General features: G+C 39.8%; 1 protein-coding gene across 5 annotated transcripts in view; it reads left to right on the top strand.

The window, feature by feature from the left end:
- The window catches only part of KDM4B (lysine demethylase 4B), a gene marked incomplete at both ends in the record, with an annotated part of 73,062 nt that overhangs the window by 47,302 nt on the left and 6,517 nt on the right, over positions 1–19,243 (top strand). Inside the window, 8 exons of one of the 5 annotated variants that reach the window (XM_079546664.1) lie at positions 6–175; positions 4,623–5,116; positions 6,240–6,357; positions 9,256–9,434; positions 10,530–10,752; positions 13,315–13,391; positions 13,557–13,612; positions 14,116–14,224. In XM_079546664.1, the coding sequence (XP_079402790.1) occupies positions 6–175; positions 4,623–5,116; positions 6,240–6,357; positions 9,256–9,434; positions 10,530–10,752; positions 13,315–13,391; positions 13,557–13,612; positions 14,116–14,224 (1,426 nt within the window). Of the gene's footprint in view, positions 1–5; positions 176–4,622; positions 5,150–6,239; positions 6,358–9,255; positions 9,435–10,529; positions 10,753–13,314; positions 13,392–13,556; positions 13,613–14,115; positions 14,225–19,243 lie in introns of all 5 variants that reach the window. The other 4 variants (XM_079546663.1, XM_079546662.1, XM_079546661.1 and 1 more) reach the window with 4 other exon arrangements.

Below are 19,243 nucleotides of genomic sequence, written 5' to 3'. Positions count from 1 at the left end.
TCTAGGTCTCACAGAAAAAGAAGTCAACCCAGAAGACATAAAACAGAGGATCAGAAGTCTCTGGGGGATGTCGTGGCTATTGAAACTGCCTTGGAAGATGTGAAAGTGAAAGAGGAACTGAAAAGAGGGCCAGACCTAGAGGAAGAAGACAGAAGCAAAGTGGTTGAGGGAGAAGGTAAGGACTCTGCTCAGCGATGGCAGATTCTCAGTGAAGAACTACTGGGAGCATGCTATTTCTCTAAAACATGTTTGTAAATACCTTGTCAACTGTTGTTTATTTTTGTTGAAATTTCAGTGAAGTCTTACCCAGAATTAAGTCTGTGCTCACTGAAACGTGCTATCATTTACAGCAGCAATTGATTTTTCCCTCTCTTTAAGGATTGAAACCAAATAGATTTCTTGGCAAGGCTTAGAAGTCCTGCCAAAACTATTACAGTTTTGCAAAAATATGTTTTAGGGATGGAATATTTTAAAGTATTTTATGAAATAGCAAATGAATACATTTTGTGTCCCCCTCTGGAAAGTAAAATTTTGTTTATTCCCTTCTGCAATTAATCTTTTTGCCATTTCCACCCTTTTTCCCCACTTCTTACAGACTGAGGGTAAGGTGAGCCTTAGGTTGTATGGGATCCACAGCTGCTGCATGCTACATCTTAGAGCCATCCATGACATCTCCCAGTCCTTTTTGACTTGCATGTAAAGTCACAGGTTTCAAGCTGTTGGGGAGAAGGCAAAAAGAAATAGAAGCTGTTGCAGTGGCAGGGCTGTTTTCCATGAATCCATGGCCACATTTTTATGCAACCTTTGGTAAGGCTGCGTTAGTCTTTCCCTGTACATTCAAGTATCTGTAGTGCGCACGTATTTCTTATATTACAGTCCTCCTTTAGGAAACAGTGTCTCTAAGATTCTTTGAGGCTATTTGTTAGAATACACCATGACTTCTGTCACTTGGGGAAAAGTATGACTGAAGGCCTGTTGCAAAAGCAGAGAATTATCTTGCGTGTAACATGTTCCTTGTGTGTGTTTAGTACAAAAGTCTGTCCTTGGAGGCTCTTTTTGATATATATATTTTCTTTAATGCATGTGGGTAAGTGATTGGTATTTACATGTTGCACTCTCTCGTTGAGGCTTTCAAACATTTCATAAACATTAATGAATTCGTTTTCATGTGTTGTACATCCATTGTTTATTTTGCATTTGAAGAAAACTAATGCCACGCTGCTTGTTGAATCTTGATAATTTTAAAGGATCAGTGGAATTTACTCACAGTGGAAGCTGTGAGTAAAGAATTGGGATGATCTTTCAGTTCTGTGGTCTCTTAGCTAGACAGTGTAGATTTTAGGAGGTAAGGAGTTTGAAAATCATTCTCGTGCGCAGCAAAAGTAGCATAGTGTGAATTGTTAATTTGTGGTACTCCAGCTTGGAAGTGGCAGCAGTGTGTTAAATTGTGTGCCCTTAGCTCTTATGCAGGTTTAATAGTTAATGCTTGTAATAAATGACCTGAAAATGCTGATATCCCTTGAGAGACGAGATAAGTGACAAGGACAGATCTGAGATGCGTAGAGTAACAGAGAAACAATAAAAACTCTTTTCTAGTTGAAGAGGTTCTAAATCATTCGTTTAGGCTACATGTTAACATCTCCTTAACTGTTAGCAAAGGAGGGACAAATTTATTTTCATGACCATTGGAGAAAGCATTGCTGTAAGTAGACTTTATAGCACAATTTCTGAGGGGCATAGTGTTTGATGTGGCTGTTAGCAAATATACACATTTCTTAATGCAATATAGCAATTAAATACCACTGAATTATCTAATTTTCTACATCCTACTGTCTGCATGATATCTCACAGTTTTGTATGGAGAGGAGAATCTTTTTTGATGGCTCTACTCTTCGCAATTTAGCTTTCTGCTCTCCATCGCTTCCTTCTTCTTATGCTCTGCCTTGAAATTGGTTTGATTTCCCACTTATATCAGAAGAGATGGCCTTGAGAAGGAAGAAAAATGAGATTTAGAAGTAGGTCTTAATACTTTATGTTTGTTATTTGGACTTGCTGAGTATTAATAAATTTCAAGATTTCTCACCCTGATACATTAACGTGTTTTCTTTTTGTCTTTATGACTCAGCTTTATATTCATAATTTATTACAGAGCTATTAGTGCGTTTAGAATTCTTAACAGGTTGTCTTGGGACTTGAAATTAAAAAGGAGAGTTTTTGAGCTCTGCTTATCTCTGGGTGTGCAGTATGAATACAGTCTGTGAGTCAGCAGGTGTTATCAGCTGTGCTGTATGCATTAATAGTCCTGCAGATTTGGGCTACAAACCCATATATTTTAAGAGGACATCTTTCTTCCAAATTCACTTGAAAAGAAACAATGAGATGCTACCTGTAAAATAGCTGTGCGTTATTTTCTGGCCTGTTTCATTAAATGACATTTCCATTCTAATGCTTTATAGACTCATTGCACAAAGGTGTGGTGTAACCTCTGGAGTAAGCAGTTTGATTTCCCCATCAACTACCCTTTCCCTCAAAGATATTGGATATCTGAAGCTTCAGTGAAATCAGTGTAGTTATTTCAAGCTATCTACAGACAAGCAAGTTTTTCCACCATATGAAAACCTTATCCTGCTCTTTTTTTCCACGTGTATTAGCTCTGCTATTTGCATTTTTCTCCTTCAGTGGAAGACCAGCTGACAGGGACTCTTCTCCTACTGATTCTCCGTATTGATTTGTCTGAAGAGATCACTTTACTTTCTTGGAGTACTCATGATAGCCAGAAAGTGCCTTTGAATTTTGTTTCACTTTGTTCTGCTGATTTTATAGATTCACTTGCAAATTAGTTTGTTCATCTTAGTGCAAAAACTTTTAAACAAAGTTCTGCATGACAGCTGCTGTGCAATTACTCATTTAGAAGTCAATAAAGCTGGTGAATGGCATTTGTTCTGTTGTTGGGTAGAGAGTTTGCTGAGTGTATAGGGAGTAAATATGATCTGGTTTTGTACAACTGGGGAAAAATCCAATTTGACTTTCATTGAATGTTGTTGTTTCTCTAAGGAAATTCAATATTCCTTTTATCTGTGATGGAACAAACCAGTTTATCTGAGAGACTGCCAGCACAAGTATTACAATAGGTATTTGGGCTGGACTTGTTTATCTTTTTTCTTTTTTTTTCAGCAGTAAAAATTAGTATAAATAAAGTTGCCAGACCAGATTCTGGGAAATATCCAAGTTCTGGTGCCCACTGGCAGATTTCAGCCAGGAATTTGGCACTTCATCTTACTGTGGAATTATTCACCTTCCACTTTCAAATCCTTCTTCTTGCAAATATCACGTTATTGTGTGATGGCTCATCTGTTTACCAGGCTTGGTTGGTTGGCTTTGCTTTATTCCCTAATGGAGGAGTCTGAGTAGGTTTGGATTGGTAAAGCTTTGTTATCAGGATGAATAGGCTTTCTCTGTCTTTTCTTGTCATCAGACCTCATCATATTAGTGGGGAAATGACCTTTTGCAGTAGAGTTGTCTAGTCATAACATCTGCAATCTCTTATGAAACAAATTGAGCACTTGCATCAGTCTGTGGAGCATCTATTTGCTCTCCTTTCAATGAATGATAACATTTATTTGTGAAGAGAGGAAGGAGTTGGGTAAAGGGAACATACATCATTGTAAAGAGATGAAGGCAAGCTATGAAGGCATCTCCAGTCCTAACCTAGAAGCACTCACTCAAGAGCCGCTAGGAATTTTAATTACCTCTGTAAAGTTAGGCTGTGTGGATCAGAATTAAACTGTAAAGTAAAACTGTTGAGAGTTTTGTATGTTGAAAAAGGGAATTTATTTTCACAGCCACGTGGGTTCTCATCCTTGGAGACCTTCCGAAGTCTCCTGGTCATGGGCCTGGGTATCCTGCTCTGGGCAATCCTTGAATGTCCAGTCTTAGACATCTATTACTGCACAAATATGTATATTATAAACCATACATTAAAGTGGAAATGAAAAAAAAAAAAAGGTGAAAAAAGAAAAATAAGTACTGTTTTAAATGTAGGTTTTATTTTATTTATGGTACCAAAAGTAATTTTTTCCTATACCCCAATGAAAGGTTTTGCATACCTCATTTGGGGATCACCGATACTGAAATACCAAAATAAAAAGGGCTAATATATTATACTGTATGTTTTTTAGCACTCTGTCCGGTTTCTGGGGGCCTAGATGCTTTCCCTTCAGGCAAGTCAAAATGACACGAGTCCTTTATTTCTAAAGTGGGCTTCTTCAAATCAGTGATGTGGTAAGACTGAATGGACCTTCAGTCTGCCTGCTGGAAGGAAAGAATGATGTTGTAATCACAGAATCACAGAATGGCCAGGGTTGGAAGGGACCTCAAGGATCATGAATCTCCAACCCCCCTGCCACATGCAGGGCCACCAACCTCCCTGTATAATGCTAGACCGGGCTGCCCAGGGCCCCATCCAATCTGGCCTTGAACACCTCCAGGGATGGGGCATCCACAGCCTCTCTGGGCAGCCTGTTCTTTATGTTATATATTAGCCCACCTTGAAAGGGGAAAAAACATTAAATGCCTGGACATCTTGATGTATGAAGCTAAATGTTGCCTATTTCTTAAAACAGGTGAAAGCAAAGTAAAGGCTCGTCCTCCGAAAGTAAAAGGTGAGAGGAAGAAGAAGCATCTTTTTCATCAGCACCAGCACCACCTGCAAACATCTCAGCCTCTGCAGCAGCAGCAACAGCTGCCACTGCCACCAGCAGTGCAGCAGCAGGCAGAGGAGGAGGCAGCAGCAGCACGGCCGCCAGTACCCACAGCAGCACCTGCAGCATCCGCAGCAGACAAGAGCTTGCTGACCACCCCCCTCAATGTTGTCCAGCCCTCAGAGGCACCAGTTGAGGAAGATGACTTTAAGCCTCGTCCTATCATTCCCATGCTTTATGTGGTTCCACGGACCAAAAAAGTGGTGTTTGACAAAGAGCACATGTCCTGCCAGCAGGCATTTGAGCAGTTTGCTACTCAGAAGAGTCCTGGTTGGCGGGAGCAGACAGTCTCTTTGGAAATCCCTGTAAAAGAGGAGGAGAGTGCAGAAGCAGAAAATACAGAGATTGCTACAGAGGTCAGTGATTTACAGGTATATGTGACCAAGGAGGTGACTGGATTTGCTGGTTTTAAGCAATTAGATGAGAACCAGACTTGGAGTGACAAGAATCCCGAATTCCACCTGAGCAGAATAGTGTTGTGAAATACATGATCCATGACCTATAATCTATTACAGGCATCTCTTTCCCCTGACAATTTCTTAGCTGGAAACAATTTTCAAAAGAGGAGAAAGGAAAATATTTGCAATTAGCATCAGGTCAGATGAATATTGCAAAGCTCTCCTTTCCTGCATGATGGTGCTGAGAGAGCCAAAGAAATGGCAAAGCACTATTAGAAATTGGGTGGGGAGAGAGAACAAGGGGAAGAAATAAGCCTTTCTGATGTGACAACACACAATGAGAATTCCTTACATGTAAGTGTTTCTAAGACATAATGGATGCAGACTAGAGAGGAAAAGCATTGTCTGAGGTGCTGTGCCTGTGATGGGCTGCCATACCTTCATCTCCGTTCTCCCCAGTGTGGCATAAAATGTACTTAGATTTCATTTTTAATCCTTTAGCACTGCTGCTTGTCTTCATGTGGGTGAAAAAGGAAACAACAGAAAAACACGTGGCACTATTTCTGATACAAAGTAGCTTACATGCCATGTGTTTGGTGCCTTTCACCAAAGAGGACTGTGAGCTGCTGTGATCAGTATACATGCAGTATTTACAGTGTTTGATGGTGCATAGGACACTGGATACAGTACAATATGAATACATTTGTCATAAAATGCACTGTAATGTTATAATAAAATGTTTCTGGTCATATATGCCCTGTGCATAATTTTCATAATAGATTTTCCAGCTGCTTTTGGGAGTGACAGACTGCTCACGAGTGGCAAATTTGAAGCTGTTCTGAGCTGATTTTAAGAAAATGCTGAAGTTTATATTTACCTGACATCTTAAAAAATAACATTGGCTTTACTTACTGCAGTAATTGGCTTGGAAAGCTCTGTTGATTCCAGCCAAAAGGCAATGAAAAGTTGACTGTAAATTCCACATCTCTTTATGACAATAATTCTGCCTGTTGTCCTCAACTAACCTTTGCTTGCCAAGATATTCTGGGGCTCCCATCTAACGTGTTCTGGTTTGTTACAGACTGCTGCTTTTTCAAAAATGAAGATGGAGATAAAGAAAAGTCGTCGTCACCCATTAGGCAAACCACCAACCCGCTCCCCCCTGTCAGTGGTTAAACAGGAGACCTCGAGTGACGAGGGTGAGTGCAAAGGCATGAAGGATGCTTGTATGTCTTGTCTAATACGAAAAACTGCTGCAGTCAGTAAACAAAACTGGACAGCCAGAAAATTTTTGTGTTATACTGAATTGGTAGAAAATACAGCATGTTCTCATTTTGATAAGCCAGCTAGAGACAAAATACATCTTTGGGAGGTGTCCCTTCTCATCTCCCACCCTTTATTCTGTCAAGAAACATATTTTCCTGGATACAAAATGAGGTATCGTTTTGGAAAAAAGGAAATAAGCGTTCACAGAAAATAACCACATAAAAGCTGCCTCTTTGATACTGCATTACAGTGAGTTCCCTGCATCTCAGGTGGAGATGGAGATTAGACCTGCTGTGTATAGGGAAGGTTAATTCTAACTTTTTGGTGGGCTTTTTGAGTTATATGAACGTTGGGATCCAACTTTTTGTACTCTTGCTTCCGTTGTAGCATGTAATTTGTCACTTCTGGATCCCGGCTACATTATAAAGTACTCAGAATATAGAAAACTCCATGGTAAACTTTTTCACACTGGACAGGTACGTGAAGGTGTAGCTGCCAGACCCAGCTTTCAAGGAAATTAAAACTTTATATTCAAAAGGAAATAACAGAATATATTTCACTGAATCACAGAATATGTTTCCTGTTCACTTCCTGTTTTGGAGAGCATACCTGTTGTTTTTAGAGGAGCTTTCTGTTTGGCAGTGGCAGGGGTTGCACATGCATCCATCCAAGCCCTTTCTAGGGATGATGCATCTGACAGCCTGCATGTGTATAATGTCAAGTGAAATGAAAAAACATTTGAGACTAATTACCTTGTTTCGGTGTGAAGACTTTGCAACAAACTTTTGTGCTGAAGGATTCTCATTAGATGGATTCTTTTCACTGTTTTCACTTGTTGGATGGTGTATGGGGACTTTCCTGGCTGACTCAGGAGCAGCTTTCTTTGAAAGCTGGCATTTCTTGGAGACTGATTTACAGTACTACTGGGCAAAAGATGATCAAACAGATTCTTCTCTTCCCTGACAGGAAGTAGCAGCAGCTCTCTGCGCTCCTTGCATTTTCTGGGCTAAGGTATAAGGGTGATCAGGAGACTGCAGTGAGGGAAAGTGAGCATATAAATCTAAGGAACACAGTATTCTGCTCTAAGATTCATCTGAGGCAAACTGTTAGCTTTTTCTTTCTCTGCGTAACTTGCTTTTGAGACATAGGAGGCATCCTGAATTCTGAGTCTCACCTAGACTCAGTCCTGGGATGAGCAAAGGCGATGATCACATACAACAGTAATGACTGTTCTTTTTTCTCTTGCTCTGTCAGTATGGAATATGATGTTGGTTTCCAGTCAAATTTTATTGATTTAACTGGTACCATAAATCCTTTATTGTCTCCTTATGTGCTTTGATTAAAATTTGGAGAAACATATGCTTTGGCTTGTGTCTCAAAAATTCCTTGAAGGTGCTTGATTTTTTTAAAAAGGTGAGTGTTGAGCTGTGCTTTAAAAGTAAGACATTGAGAGTATCAGTCTGCATACTCAGAGCCACTGATCTTTTTAATTCCAGCTGCACCCTACACAAGACGTAGACTCCTAAGTGTGTTTAGCTGAAGTTACCACTGTATAAGCATATCCTTGTTTGTCTGTGAGGTCCAACACAGAAATAAAATGTTGCAAGAAAGCAAGGATGTTTTAGAAAATGATCTTCATTTAAGTGTAACAAAGATAAAACTGTTCATAATTTCAGAGGTGGATTGATTGAGCACAATCCCACATTGTCTGACAACTTTCAGGTTTGTTAGAGGGGGCATTCAAAACAGGCTGTGAACATGACTGTGTTTTCCTGAAAGTTCTTCTTTTCCAGTTGGGTAAAAGTTTGAAAATGTTGTAAGGGATGTAGGAGCGGAGAGGAGAGCATTAACTGCCTCTTTCCAGTAAATAATGGTGAAGCAGTGGAGAATGTGGTTTCAGGCACTGAGCTCTGAGGATAAAGCTCCACTGAGATGTTTTTGAGTCCTTCTGATCAAAGGTCGTCTTTGGGTGCTTTGCAGATTGTTGATGTTTTGAGCAGTTTACATTTAGTCTTGCATTGAACGTTTCTTAAATGCTTATCGTCACTCAGAACTCCTTGTAATGAGTGGTAAGAAACTTGGATCCTCAAACTGGCACGAATGGATTATGTGGTGGTTTAATTCTAAAATACCAAGGGTTTTGTAAAAACAAAGAATTAGCAAACTAATTAGCATGAGCAGTGCCTATCGGAGCTCTCGCAGAAGAAAATGTGGTGATGAATGTAAATTGGAGGCTCAGTGACGTGCACTTGTTGGAATTAGCTGTCAAGTAGTTGCAGAGAGGTAAAATGAATATTTGAACTGTGTGCATCTCGTGGCCAGCATTTGTTTGTAGGAACAGGTATGGGATGCACTTTGTTGAAGGTTGAAACAGACTTGCTGCTGACAGCTGGGAATTGGGACTTAGCCTAACCAAGCAAGCATGTGCTGCATGCACAGCTGTCTGAACACAGCTCCTAAGTGTAGAAAGTAAAGGGAGATTTCCTTGCACTTGCATCATGTATTTTGAATTTGGCTTCATTAAAGGATGCTGTTGGTTTCCAGGGCTAGAACAGTAGAGAGAGTTCTGGAGGCAATAAATATTGATAGTTTCTTCTTCCTCATGGATGATTTTATCAGGTCATCAGTCTCTCTGCTCTGTCTGTCCAAACCATAAAGTGAAAATTATATCCATTTAAGGAAGAATCTAAGACATATGTGAAAAAGCAAGAATGAGTTAAATATTCCCATTCAACTTCTTGTGTTGTTGAAATATTAACTCTTTAACTCTACTGTGCTATGTTTTGCCTCTACTAAAGACTGTCCATTATTTTGGAATTTCTTCTTTCTAGAAACATTTCCGTTTTCTGGGGAGGAAGATATGAGTGACCCAGAGGCTTTGAAATCTTTACTTTCCCTCCAGTGGAAGAATAAAGCGCCTAATTTCCCAGCTGAAAGAAAATTCAATGCAGCTGCTGCCCTGAGTGAGCCATACTGTGCTGTCTGTACCCTCTTTTACCCGTATAACCAGGTAATTCCTGAAACTGCTCTGCTGGATGGGTTGGTGCTGAGTGCTGAATGGTGACTGTGAAAGAGTGCAGATCTTCAAAGAAAGAGGCAAGTCTCATACAAGTGTGTGCCTCAGAGAAGTGTTTGGATTTGGCTGAGGCAGTGGGTCAGGCCTTCCCCACTATCTCTTCTGGATGCTCTGGCTTTCTCAGCTTTCATTATTTAAATGGCACATACAGAGCTTTGCATTGCAAACCCTGTTTCATGCAGAGAAGCAGTGTCATATTGGGCCTATGAGTGCTCCTGTTTAGATGCGTGCCTGGATTTTTGAATATATGCAAACAAGCAGCAAAATGAAGATTTATTCAGTAAGCATATGGATCATTTTTTTGAAACTACCAATATGCTTTGAGATGTATTGTAGCAGAAAGGCAGAATTTGTCAGGTGAATTAGTTATTTGCCCAGTTGTGGATTGATTAGTTCTTGTGTGCTAATGGAGCCAAAAGGAGAGTGTGTGTGTGTGTGTGCGCGCGCGCATTTTGGAGGCCTTTTCTGAGAAAAGCAGGACCCTCCTCAGCCTACAATTGAATATTGAGAATAGAGTATCTATTCAGAATTCCCAAATATTGTTGTATAAAGGTTGTAAGGAAAGCAGCTATAGCTAGAATGTTTTAATCCGTTGTTTTTAACTCTGGTTTGCTACCAGAAAGCTTGAAATGTTCTTCTAGGGAAAATCTTGCAGAAAGAAAAGGGAAGAAAAATGCCAAAAGGATGGAGGGTATCATGGGGAGTGGCGGGAGGTCTTGTTTTTACTAATTTCGTTTTCTCCGTAGTGTGTCCAGCTGCAGTTTACGACCTTAGATTTTTACTGAAGGAGAAGGAAGGTTTCTCATTATTCTAATGTTTCTTTGAGTTTTTAAATAAATTGCAAATCCCGGTAGAGGTCTAAAGAAGAGAGAGGAGCAAAATGTGGCGGGTGGAAGTGTGCATGAGAAGATACAGCTTCAGGTTCCTTATTTGTGCTGTGTGGTGTCAGGTGCTTTTTGTAATGGTATTGCTTTGACTTTAAGGTTAAAACTGTGACTAGAGAAGAGTGATGTGATCTTTCTCTTCAAGTCCTTACAGATGGATAAAGAAGCTGTCCCAGTCTCTGTAGGGGAGACCACCTCTTTTGTCCACCTTTCTAAGTGCGGACAGAAGACGAAGCCTCTGATCCCAGAGATGTGCTTTACCTCAAGTGGAGAAAACACAGAGCCCCTTCCTTCAAATTCGTATATTGGGGAAGATGGAACCAGTTCCTTGATATCCTGTGCCAAATGCTGCCTGCAGGTTCATGCTAGTAAGTGTTTCCTTTGCCACCAAAGTGTCTTGGGTATTTTCAAATTTCTTTTTATGCTGTCTGTATTTGTAATCCTTAACGTAGACATGCGTGCTGTTCCTGTCACTTCTACTTCTTCATTTTCTTGTACTAGTATTAGTGTATATTTGAGTCCTTCTTGGCAATAAATATTCATAAAATGTAAACAAATATCTGATTCTTTTATGCTTCACATAAAAAAGCCTTCATTTTGTTATATTTTATTTTTTTACAATAAAGCCAAAATCACACAGCTTATTGTACTGTTTTTGTTTGTTCAAATAGCAGCCTAAGGTAAGAAAAGGCTGGTTTGGTTGTGTTGATTTGGCTGCATTGTACAGAGGAGTTTCTGAGATATATTTTTATTAGTGTCTTAGTTACTATTTGTAGGAATGACACTTGATTACAAAAAGGAACATATGTCTGTTTGTTTCTCTGCGTTCTGTCTAAAAGAAGAACTGATTAATCCTCGTTGAGTGTACCTTTGCTGTAGATTGTATGACATCCAGTTAACATTTGCACTTGTACTGGATGTGACAATTACTGTTCAGCTGTTTGATCTTGACAGATGGGAAATCCTATTTGCCTTGCATAGTTGGAATTACTTTTGTTGTTCCAACTTAATAGTCCACAGGTCACCACGCAGCTCAGTATGGCTGTCTCTTCTGGAGAACTAAAGCACAGCTGTTGTTTCCATATTGCAGCTGTGATTATGGTCACTCACTTGTGGTTAATAAGAGCAAATGATAAAGAGAGAGTGTGACTGTTTTCTTTTTTCCCCCCACAAACTGTGGTCTCTAGTGATCAGACCAGAGATGCTGGATCTTGTGCATCCTATGTCTTCACTAGACTAGTCTATCAAAATGGTTTCTGTAGCCAAACTCTGATTTAGTTAGAGAGTCATGTGGTCAAAGTGATGTTAATCTGCAGTCTCGGACACTGTGTAGAGAAACTGAGCTTTCTGTTTTATCTGTGCCTTGCCCTTGGGAATAGGGCTTAACTTCTGTGCTCTGGTCTGATGTGGTTTCAAGTGTCTGCTTTGTTTCCATGTCACTGTTTGTACCACCAAACTGTGATATACCTTTGACTGCTGCAGAGAGTCCATTTGCTTTTATTACAGGATTGCAGTGTTCAGTTGCTGTTAGGTTCATCTGACAGCATGCTGTGAAACTTGGCAGTCTGCTTGCTATTGAGAAGTGCCCTTACCCAACCCAAGCGATAGGTTATGACAACAGCAAGGACGCAGAGAAGAAAGCTTTTGCAGAGGTCTTTAGGCTTTTAAGGTGTTGGCAAATCCATGAAAAGGGCACATGTTCTTGTACCTTTGCCATCATTGTTAAGGGAGAATCTGGGATTCAGTAAGCCCTGACTATTTCTCCCCTCGGATCCTATAGCCCAGCTCCCTGTGGACTTGAAGCAAGAAATAGTGCTATTCTACATCCTGTTGAACTCCAGCAATATTTCAGTCAAGGGGGTGTCAGTTTCTCTTGCAGTTCAGTTTCCAGGTTAGTTTTTAAAGATTCATCATCCCTGTCTGTTTTCCAGGATTGAGTTGAATGTGCTTTCTTGGTTTGCCATGTGATGAAGAGAGACTAAACGTATGGGAGACAGCTGTGGATCTATATTATTGACTTTTTTGACAAACAGTTTGTCTGGTTAAGTGGATGATTTTTATAAATCCAGTTATGGTGGCAGTCTCAGTGCTTTCTGAATAACTTCTTTTAGGTTTTATTCAGTAATTTGAGACTGTCCAGCTGATCTTTTATGTTCATTTCTGTTAGGAGAGCATGAAGATCATGCGTTGAGCTTTGTGTTAGCTAGGATGCTGACCAGCAATTTATAAATATGTTTGGTTTTCTGCTACAGAATAGCATTTCTTTGCAAGATGGTAGAATCATAGATACACTTCAAAAAAAAAAAAAAAAAAGTTTGTGTCTTCTGTTGTTATTCAGTAGCAAGCCTCAGCACCTGTTACAGAGTTTTAAGGGCTTTAGAGTCTTTTTTCACTGTATTTGTTATAGTCATTATGGGACTTTCCTGTTTTGGTGCTGCTGAGAAGTACACTGGTGCTTACATAGCACAGTAATAGATGCCCTGTAAAATCAGTTGCTTCTAGTATTTTGTATAACCAGAAATTAGAGGTAGTTTAAATGCTGTTAAATGTGAAATGCACGTGTTTAATTTTGTTGTGGTATTACTGCTTCTTCTTGCTTAGAAAACCTTTAGCAGAAATGATGTTGCTGAATTCAGTGGTCTTAACTGTTTTGATGTGCAAGTGAAGCCCAGCAGTAGTAATTTTACAGTAATTCCAGTCCTTGCTTAAAGGGTCAAAGTACTCAGGGTTTTCTCTGTGTATTTTTTTTAGCTTAGTGTTTTGTTCTCAGACCTATTGGTCCAAATTCTGTCCGCTCCCTGAGAATGACTTTACTTATTTATTCAAATGCTGCTCCCAATTTCAAATATGTTTGTGAACTGAACAGGCAACAAATTAGTACTGCAGAAATAGTAGCAGAACTCTGATGTGTGTAACTCCATTTCTTTTAGGCTGTTATGGAATACGTCCAGATTTGGTGAATGAAAGCTGGTCTTGCTCACGATGCTCAGCCAATGCATGGGCAGCGGTAAGCATCTACTCTTCTGGAGACAGAGTTGATGAGATACTTCCACAGCGATGGGTGGTGGGAGGGTACTTTTTGCCTTTGCATCCCAGGCATAGTTGTTGTTTTTTTTCTGAAAGATCTGGCAGACCTTTCCAGTCCTGCTCTGAAGTAGTTTTGTTACTACAGGAATGCTGCCTGTGTAATCTCAGGGGAGGAGCTCTTCAGATGACCACTGATGGGCGGTAAGTAATGTTTTTAAATGGTTTTGTTCTTCCCTTTTTCGTCTCATATTTGATATTGTGAGTTTGGGCTTGATGCTCAGTGTGTCAGCAATTTTTGGCATTGTGGAAGTAACTGCTACTCACTAAATTGGCAGGATGAACTTTGGTAACTGCTGTCTTACAAGTGGGACCAGATTTTTCAGTAGCAGGGTTATGTGGCCCTGAACACTCTTAAATTTGGTTCCTTCTCAGTGAAAGGTTTGTTTTTTTTTTTTTTTTTTTCAGAAAACAGTTAGTATCATTCACCATCAAACGCCTAAGAAGATTGAGCCCTATTGTTCCAGAGACCTTTACCTTGGCAACAGTGATTAACAGATTAGTTAGTAATATTGCCAAGGCTGCAACCACCATCATAAACATTCCTTGATACTGTAGGTGAAGGAGTCAGAGAAATGTTAACTGCCCCCTGGAGTGTTTACTTCAAATAGTGGTGTACTCTGTTTCCTCTTTACCTCTTTTTCCAGGTGGGTCCATATAATTTGTGCTATTGCTGTCCCTGAGGCCCGTTTTCTCAATGTAATAGAGCGTCATCCTGTGGATATCACTGCTATTCCAGAGCAAAGATGGAAACTGGTAGGTGTCTTCTGGTGTCGGTGTTCTCACTCTTTTCCCCAGAAATCATAGAATCATAGAATGGTATGGGTTGGAAGAGACCTTGAAGATCATCTAGTTCCAATGTCACTGCTATGGGCAGGGACATCTCCCTCTATACCAGGTTGCTCTAAGTGCCACCCAGCATGGTTTTGAATACTTCCAGGGAAGGGGCATCCACAACCTCACTGAGAAGCCTGTTCCAGTGTCTCCCCACCCTCACGCTAAAGAATTTCTTCCTGATATCTAGTCTAAATCTACCCTCTTCCTGTTTAAAGCTATTTCCCTTATCACTGCATGCCCTTATAAAAATGCACTAGGGAGCTGTATTATTTGGATGTGTTCTTGAGATGCTAAGTGTCTGATATATAAGCAACCAGTGTGCCTTTAGTCTCTAGGAATGTTGTCTTTACCCTAGATGGAGCCTGGGATATTTGCTCACCTCACAGTGGGGGTTAAACAAAGTACTGCATGGCCGGGAGTGGGCTGGGAGATGGTAATTGGAAAGAAGCTGATGTATGCTGACTAGTTCACCTTTAATTTGTTTTAACTTTACTTAAAGTATTTCTCTTTGTTCATCAAGAAATGTATTGTAGAAATCAACAAACATTTGTGTGTGACCATGACTGTGAGACACCGCAAAGATCTTAGTAAAAGTCCAGCTACAGTTTCTTATCTAGCTGCACATAGTTTCATATGAGGGATTAGTAATGGATGATTCATTAGCTCAGTGCAATTAATCTTTATGTTAGTTAATGCTCCATCTCTATACTGTGTTATTGCAAAATAAATCATGCTTTTGCTGCTTATTTTGTACAGAATTCAGTTGGATAATAGTTGAGTGTGGTATGGGGGAAGGTGATGTTAGCAGTGATACATTGGTTAGCACTGATGTATTTGTTCACTGTGCAGCTATTTAGTGCAGGCAGCCCAGACAGGCCTGGGTGAGAGATTAGGAGGAATCTGTCTGCTTCTAGAGTTATTTCTGTTGTGCAAATGGGTTCTGTACACAAATGTGAATGTAAAAAGCATTCATTATTAAAGTAGAGTGATGGAGCAGCGTGGTGTGAGAGAGATAAATCTTACAGCACTGGGTCTTTATGGATCATCTGACATTTCCAGCATGCATCCTCTTCATTACCACACTTGTAATGATGAACCAAAAATCCTTTTGCACAAGACTTACTTGTACTGCTTAATGGAGCCTCACAAGAAAATATAGTCTTAATTCTTTAATTCTCCTGTGGCTACCCTACAATCCTATAGAGACTGGCTCCTATTAGCACAAGTAAAACTTTGCTGCTTCATTCTGCACAGATGGCTGTTCCACCCAAAGCCTCACTGACCTCCTACATGTCTTTATGTCTGAATTGAAGCTTTGTAGTTCTGTTAATTTATTTGGTGTTGTATTCCTATTACGCTGTAGGTGTTATGATGTAAGAAGGAGACTTTTAACCTAATTACTGATTACAAAAATAATTCTGCTCTGTTGGTCATACTTATGAACGCTATTATGGAATGGATGCGTGCTCTGTCAATGTCTGTTGAAAATAGGTTGTTGGTGTTGCCACCACATTTAATGTGACATTCATAGTTGGATTGGAATGGACCTCAAAGATCATCAAGTTCCTTTGAGCGTCATTTGCTTTGGAAAAGCTTTGGAAAAGAAAGCAAATATTCTTGAGCTAAAACTTGAAATCAGTTTAGTGTTATGAACTAGGTAAAGATTAATAATAATTGAGATGTAAGGGCGGTGGGACTTCTGCCAGCAGTTTATCTAGGAAGCCATACTGAAGCTTGCTGAAAGGCAGTGGTGTTAGATCTGGTCTTGTCGTTAAAGTTGATGTAGTGCTAGATAAAATTAGAGTTGACTTTTCTTGCTGAAAAAGATGGAAGAATATAGAAGAAGTAACGTGAAGATTAGTTGAAATGAGTAGATAAGACTTCTATCTGTGATTATTACTATTATTTATTGTTGTTGTTTTCAATACATTAAGTTACTGTGAGAGGGCTGATGTGTCAAGGAGTTACAATGACCTGTTTGAGGAGTATCTCCTGTTGTACAGACTTACACCAGGCCTCCCTTTTGCAGCACAGACTTAGCAGTTCATTGATGGGTATTGCATCATTTGAAGAATGCAGTTTGCTTGCTTCCTAATTAATGGTGTATTACAAGCCTGTGTGCATAAATTATTTCTGATGTGGAAATTTGGAATAATTAGCTGTCATTCCTCAGTGGAGTAAATGAATTGCATCAAGCGGGAAACAGTCCATTCCTCACCTCCAGCTATGACCCAGCTCTCTGATGTGCATTCATTCTGAAGATTTTTGTTCTGGGCTTTAGACCTTCTCACATCTTCCCTCCCTCAGAAAACATCTTTAATCTTGCACGTGCTGCTTCCCTGCAGTACTTAGCACTTGTGCTTTTAAGCATCCCATCTCCCACGCTTCCAGATGTTCAACGTTCTTACTCCCTCCACATCTCCTGCATTTCAGTTTCACTGTGGCTCTCATTTTCCTTTATCCTTTGATCGTATTTGCTCTTGATATTCCATTTGTGAATCTCTCTTCTCTGTCATGAGAAATTCATTTGCCGCTCGGGTGTCATTAAAAGCGTGCTAATCCTCTTGTCTTGGAAGAGTCCTGTTTGCATCAATAAGGGGAGGTTCCTGATGCTTGAGGGTTAATACTCCCTGGAGAAGCAGTATTGAGCGCACTGTATATCAGCAGTTGTCCCTGCTGGTGAGAGAATTAGGTATTGACAGTTTAATAATGAGATCTCATTGCTATTGACTTGCTTTCAGTGCTGTGTTCCTGCTATGCACTTTGCTGTAGTGCTTATCTGGCTTTTGAACATGGTTTACAGAATGATAAAGGCATAGCTTATTAAATAAAACAGAAAAAAAAACAACCCGCATTCTGGCAACAGTAAGGCCCTGACTTTGAATTTCCTGGCTTTTGTTAATGCTAGTAAAGAAGTCCAAATTAATCTTTCTTGTAAACATACTGACTTAATTTAACTCACAGGAAGTGAATTTGACTTCAGATCCTTGTGGGATGGGTCATGGCTGGGGAGCGGCTGGCTGGCAAGAAGTAAGGAAGAAGGCATCTCCCTTTCTTTTGTGTGTTTTGCTTTGAAGGAAGAAAGAAATATTCTTTGGAGAAGGAATGGTTTTTATTTGCCTTGGCAAAGCTTTGTAGCTCTTACCTGGGTCCCATGTACTATGAGAACGCAAATATAACTCTGAAATTTGGCAGTTCTTTGTTTGCATTTATTACGTAATTTATAGTGCTTTATGGCTCTTCATATTTTTGAGGATACGCTCTTCAGTTATCTCAGATCTGGAAGCAGAGTGAATTTGTACTTCTGGGAGCTGTATAGACTGTGTGAGCTCAGGCAGCTTATATTGCATTGCTAATCCTATGGGATGCAGTCATTCATGCGGATCTTACAGCTCAGGTCATGAGTTCTGTGATGATGTGTGCTTTGAACAGTGCATTAACAGGACTGAAGTAAATGAGAGACCATGAAGATGTAACGAGGAAAAGAAAGACCATCAGACACGTCAGTTTAACATCAGACACCGCAGAGAGAGAAAGACTGTGATGCATTGCATCATGTGTGATTATGGGACACTTATATTCCAGTGGATGGATGGTTTAGAATGGAGACAGTCAGTCAGACAGTGGGGCAGTGGCTGAGACGAGCCCATGTAGTGTGTTTGGAGATGGTCATCTAGAAATGGGCACTAAAAATTATCACATTGCTCTGTTCCTTCTTGTATATGGGAATAGTTTCTCTAATAACTAAATTACTGGGATGTATAGTCAGATTCATGGGTATATGATGTCTCTCAGGATTTTATTTATTTGAAGTACCACAATTCATTCTAACAAGTAAAATGCATGTTTATCCCAGGCGTGATAATTTCCCTGATTTGCCTCATCTGAGAAGCCTCAGCCAAGGTGAAGAAGCTGTCATCAATCAGTGACAGACTCTCTGCTTAAGATCTTAAAAGCTTAAGAGTGGCATTTCCAAATAGTTGCATGGAAATATTACCATCCAAGGGACTGGGACAACCAAAATCTCATCCGTATTTCTGAGGGAAACAATTTGGTGCTCCTAGGGGATGAATGAGGAGGTTCATCTTGTTTCCTATTGACATCTAATACTGGCTTTCGGCCCCCAAAAAGCTTTTAAAGCAGTCATGTCTTAAATTGCTTAGCCATTCCCCTCAGGTTCTGTCTTGTTAGATGAGCTTAATGAATAGATCTGCTTTGCAGAAGATATTTTAAAAGTACCGAAAGATCTCATACTACTTTCCCTTGCAATTGTGATGTTTGGTACTAGATTTTTATTTTTTCTGTTGTTTGCCATATCTAATTTAACACACATTCCAATAAAACATTTTCAGTTGATATGTTTTTGTGTAGAAACAAAACAAAGCAAAAAAAAAAAAACCCCAGATAATGTTTTGTTCCATTACAAGAAATGATATTCTGTTAGATCCAGTAGATGTAACATTCCACTGAATAGAATAGAACAAAGTATTACATAGTTATCCCGTGTTCCATTCTTTCTGAAAACGAAAGCATCACTTCATTGCAGTGTAGCTCTGAAGATTTAGCTGCTGCTTGAAATAACTGCTGTTGTGTATATTAAGGGAGATGAGTATTACATTGCAGCCATTCTTAGGTAATACTGATGTGTGTTTGTCTGCCGTATCCTCCTTTTCAGTCTCAAAATGGGATTAAGACTCCTCACTGTTAGTATGGTGCTGGAGGACTGAATTAGCGGTAGATGTCATCACGTTTGTGGGAACGACGTCAGTTCATGCTGTAGTTCCTTGGCTTGTAAGTGATTCTAGGCAGGTAGTTGGATGGGCAGCTCTGGTAGTATCAGACTTGATCCCCCAGCATGAAACATCCCAAGTTTTGGTTGTGGCTTCTTTGTGCATACACTAATGGTGTATACATTTCTGCTATATAACAAATTCTGAC

This window comes from Tetrao urogallus (assembly GCF_951394365.1).
Source record: "Tetrao urogallus genome assembly, chromosome: 25".
NCBI lineage: Eukaryota > Metazoa > Chordata > Aves > Galliformes > Phasianidae > Tetrao > Tetrao urogallus.
This window is presented reverse-complemented; position numbering and strand designations above follow the sequence as displayed.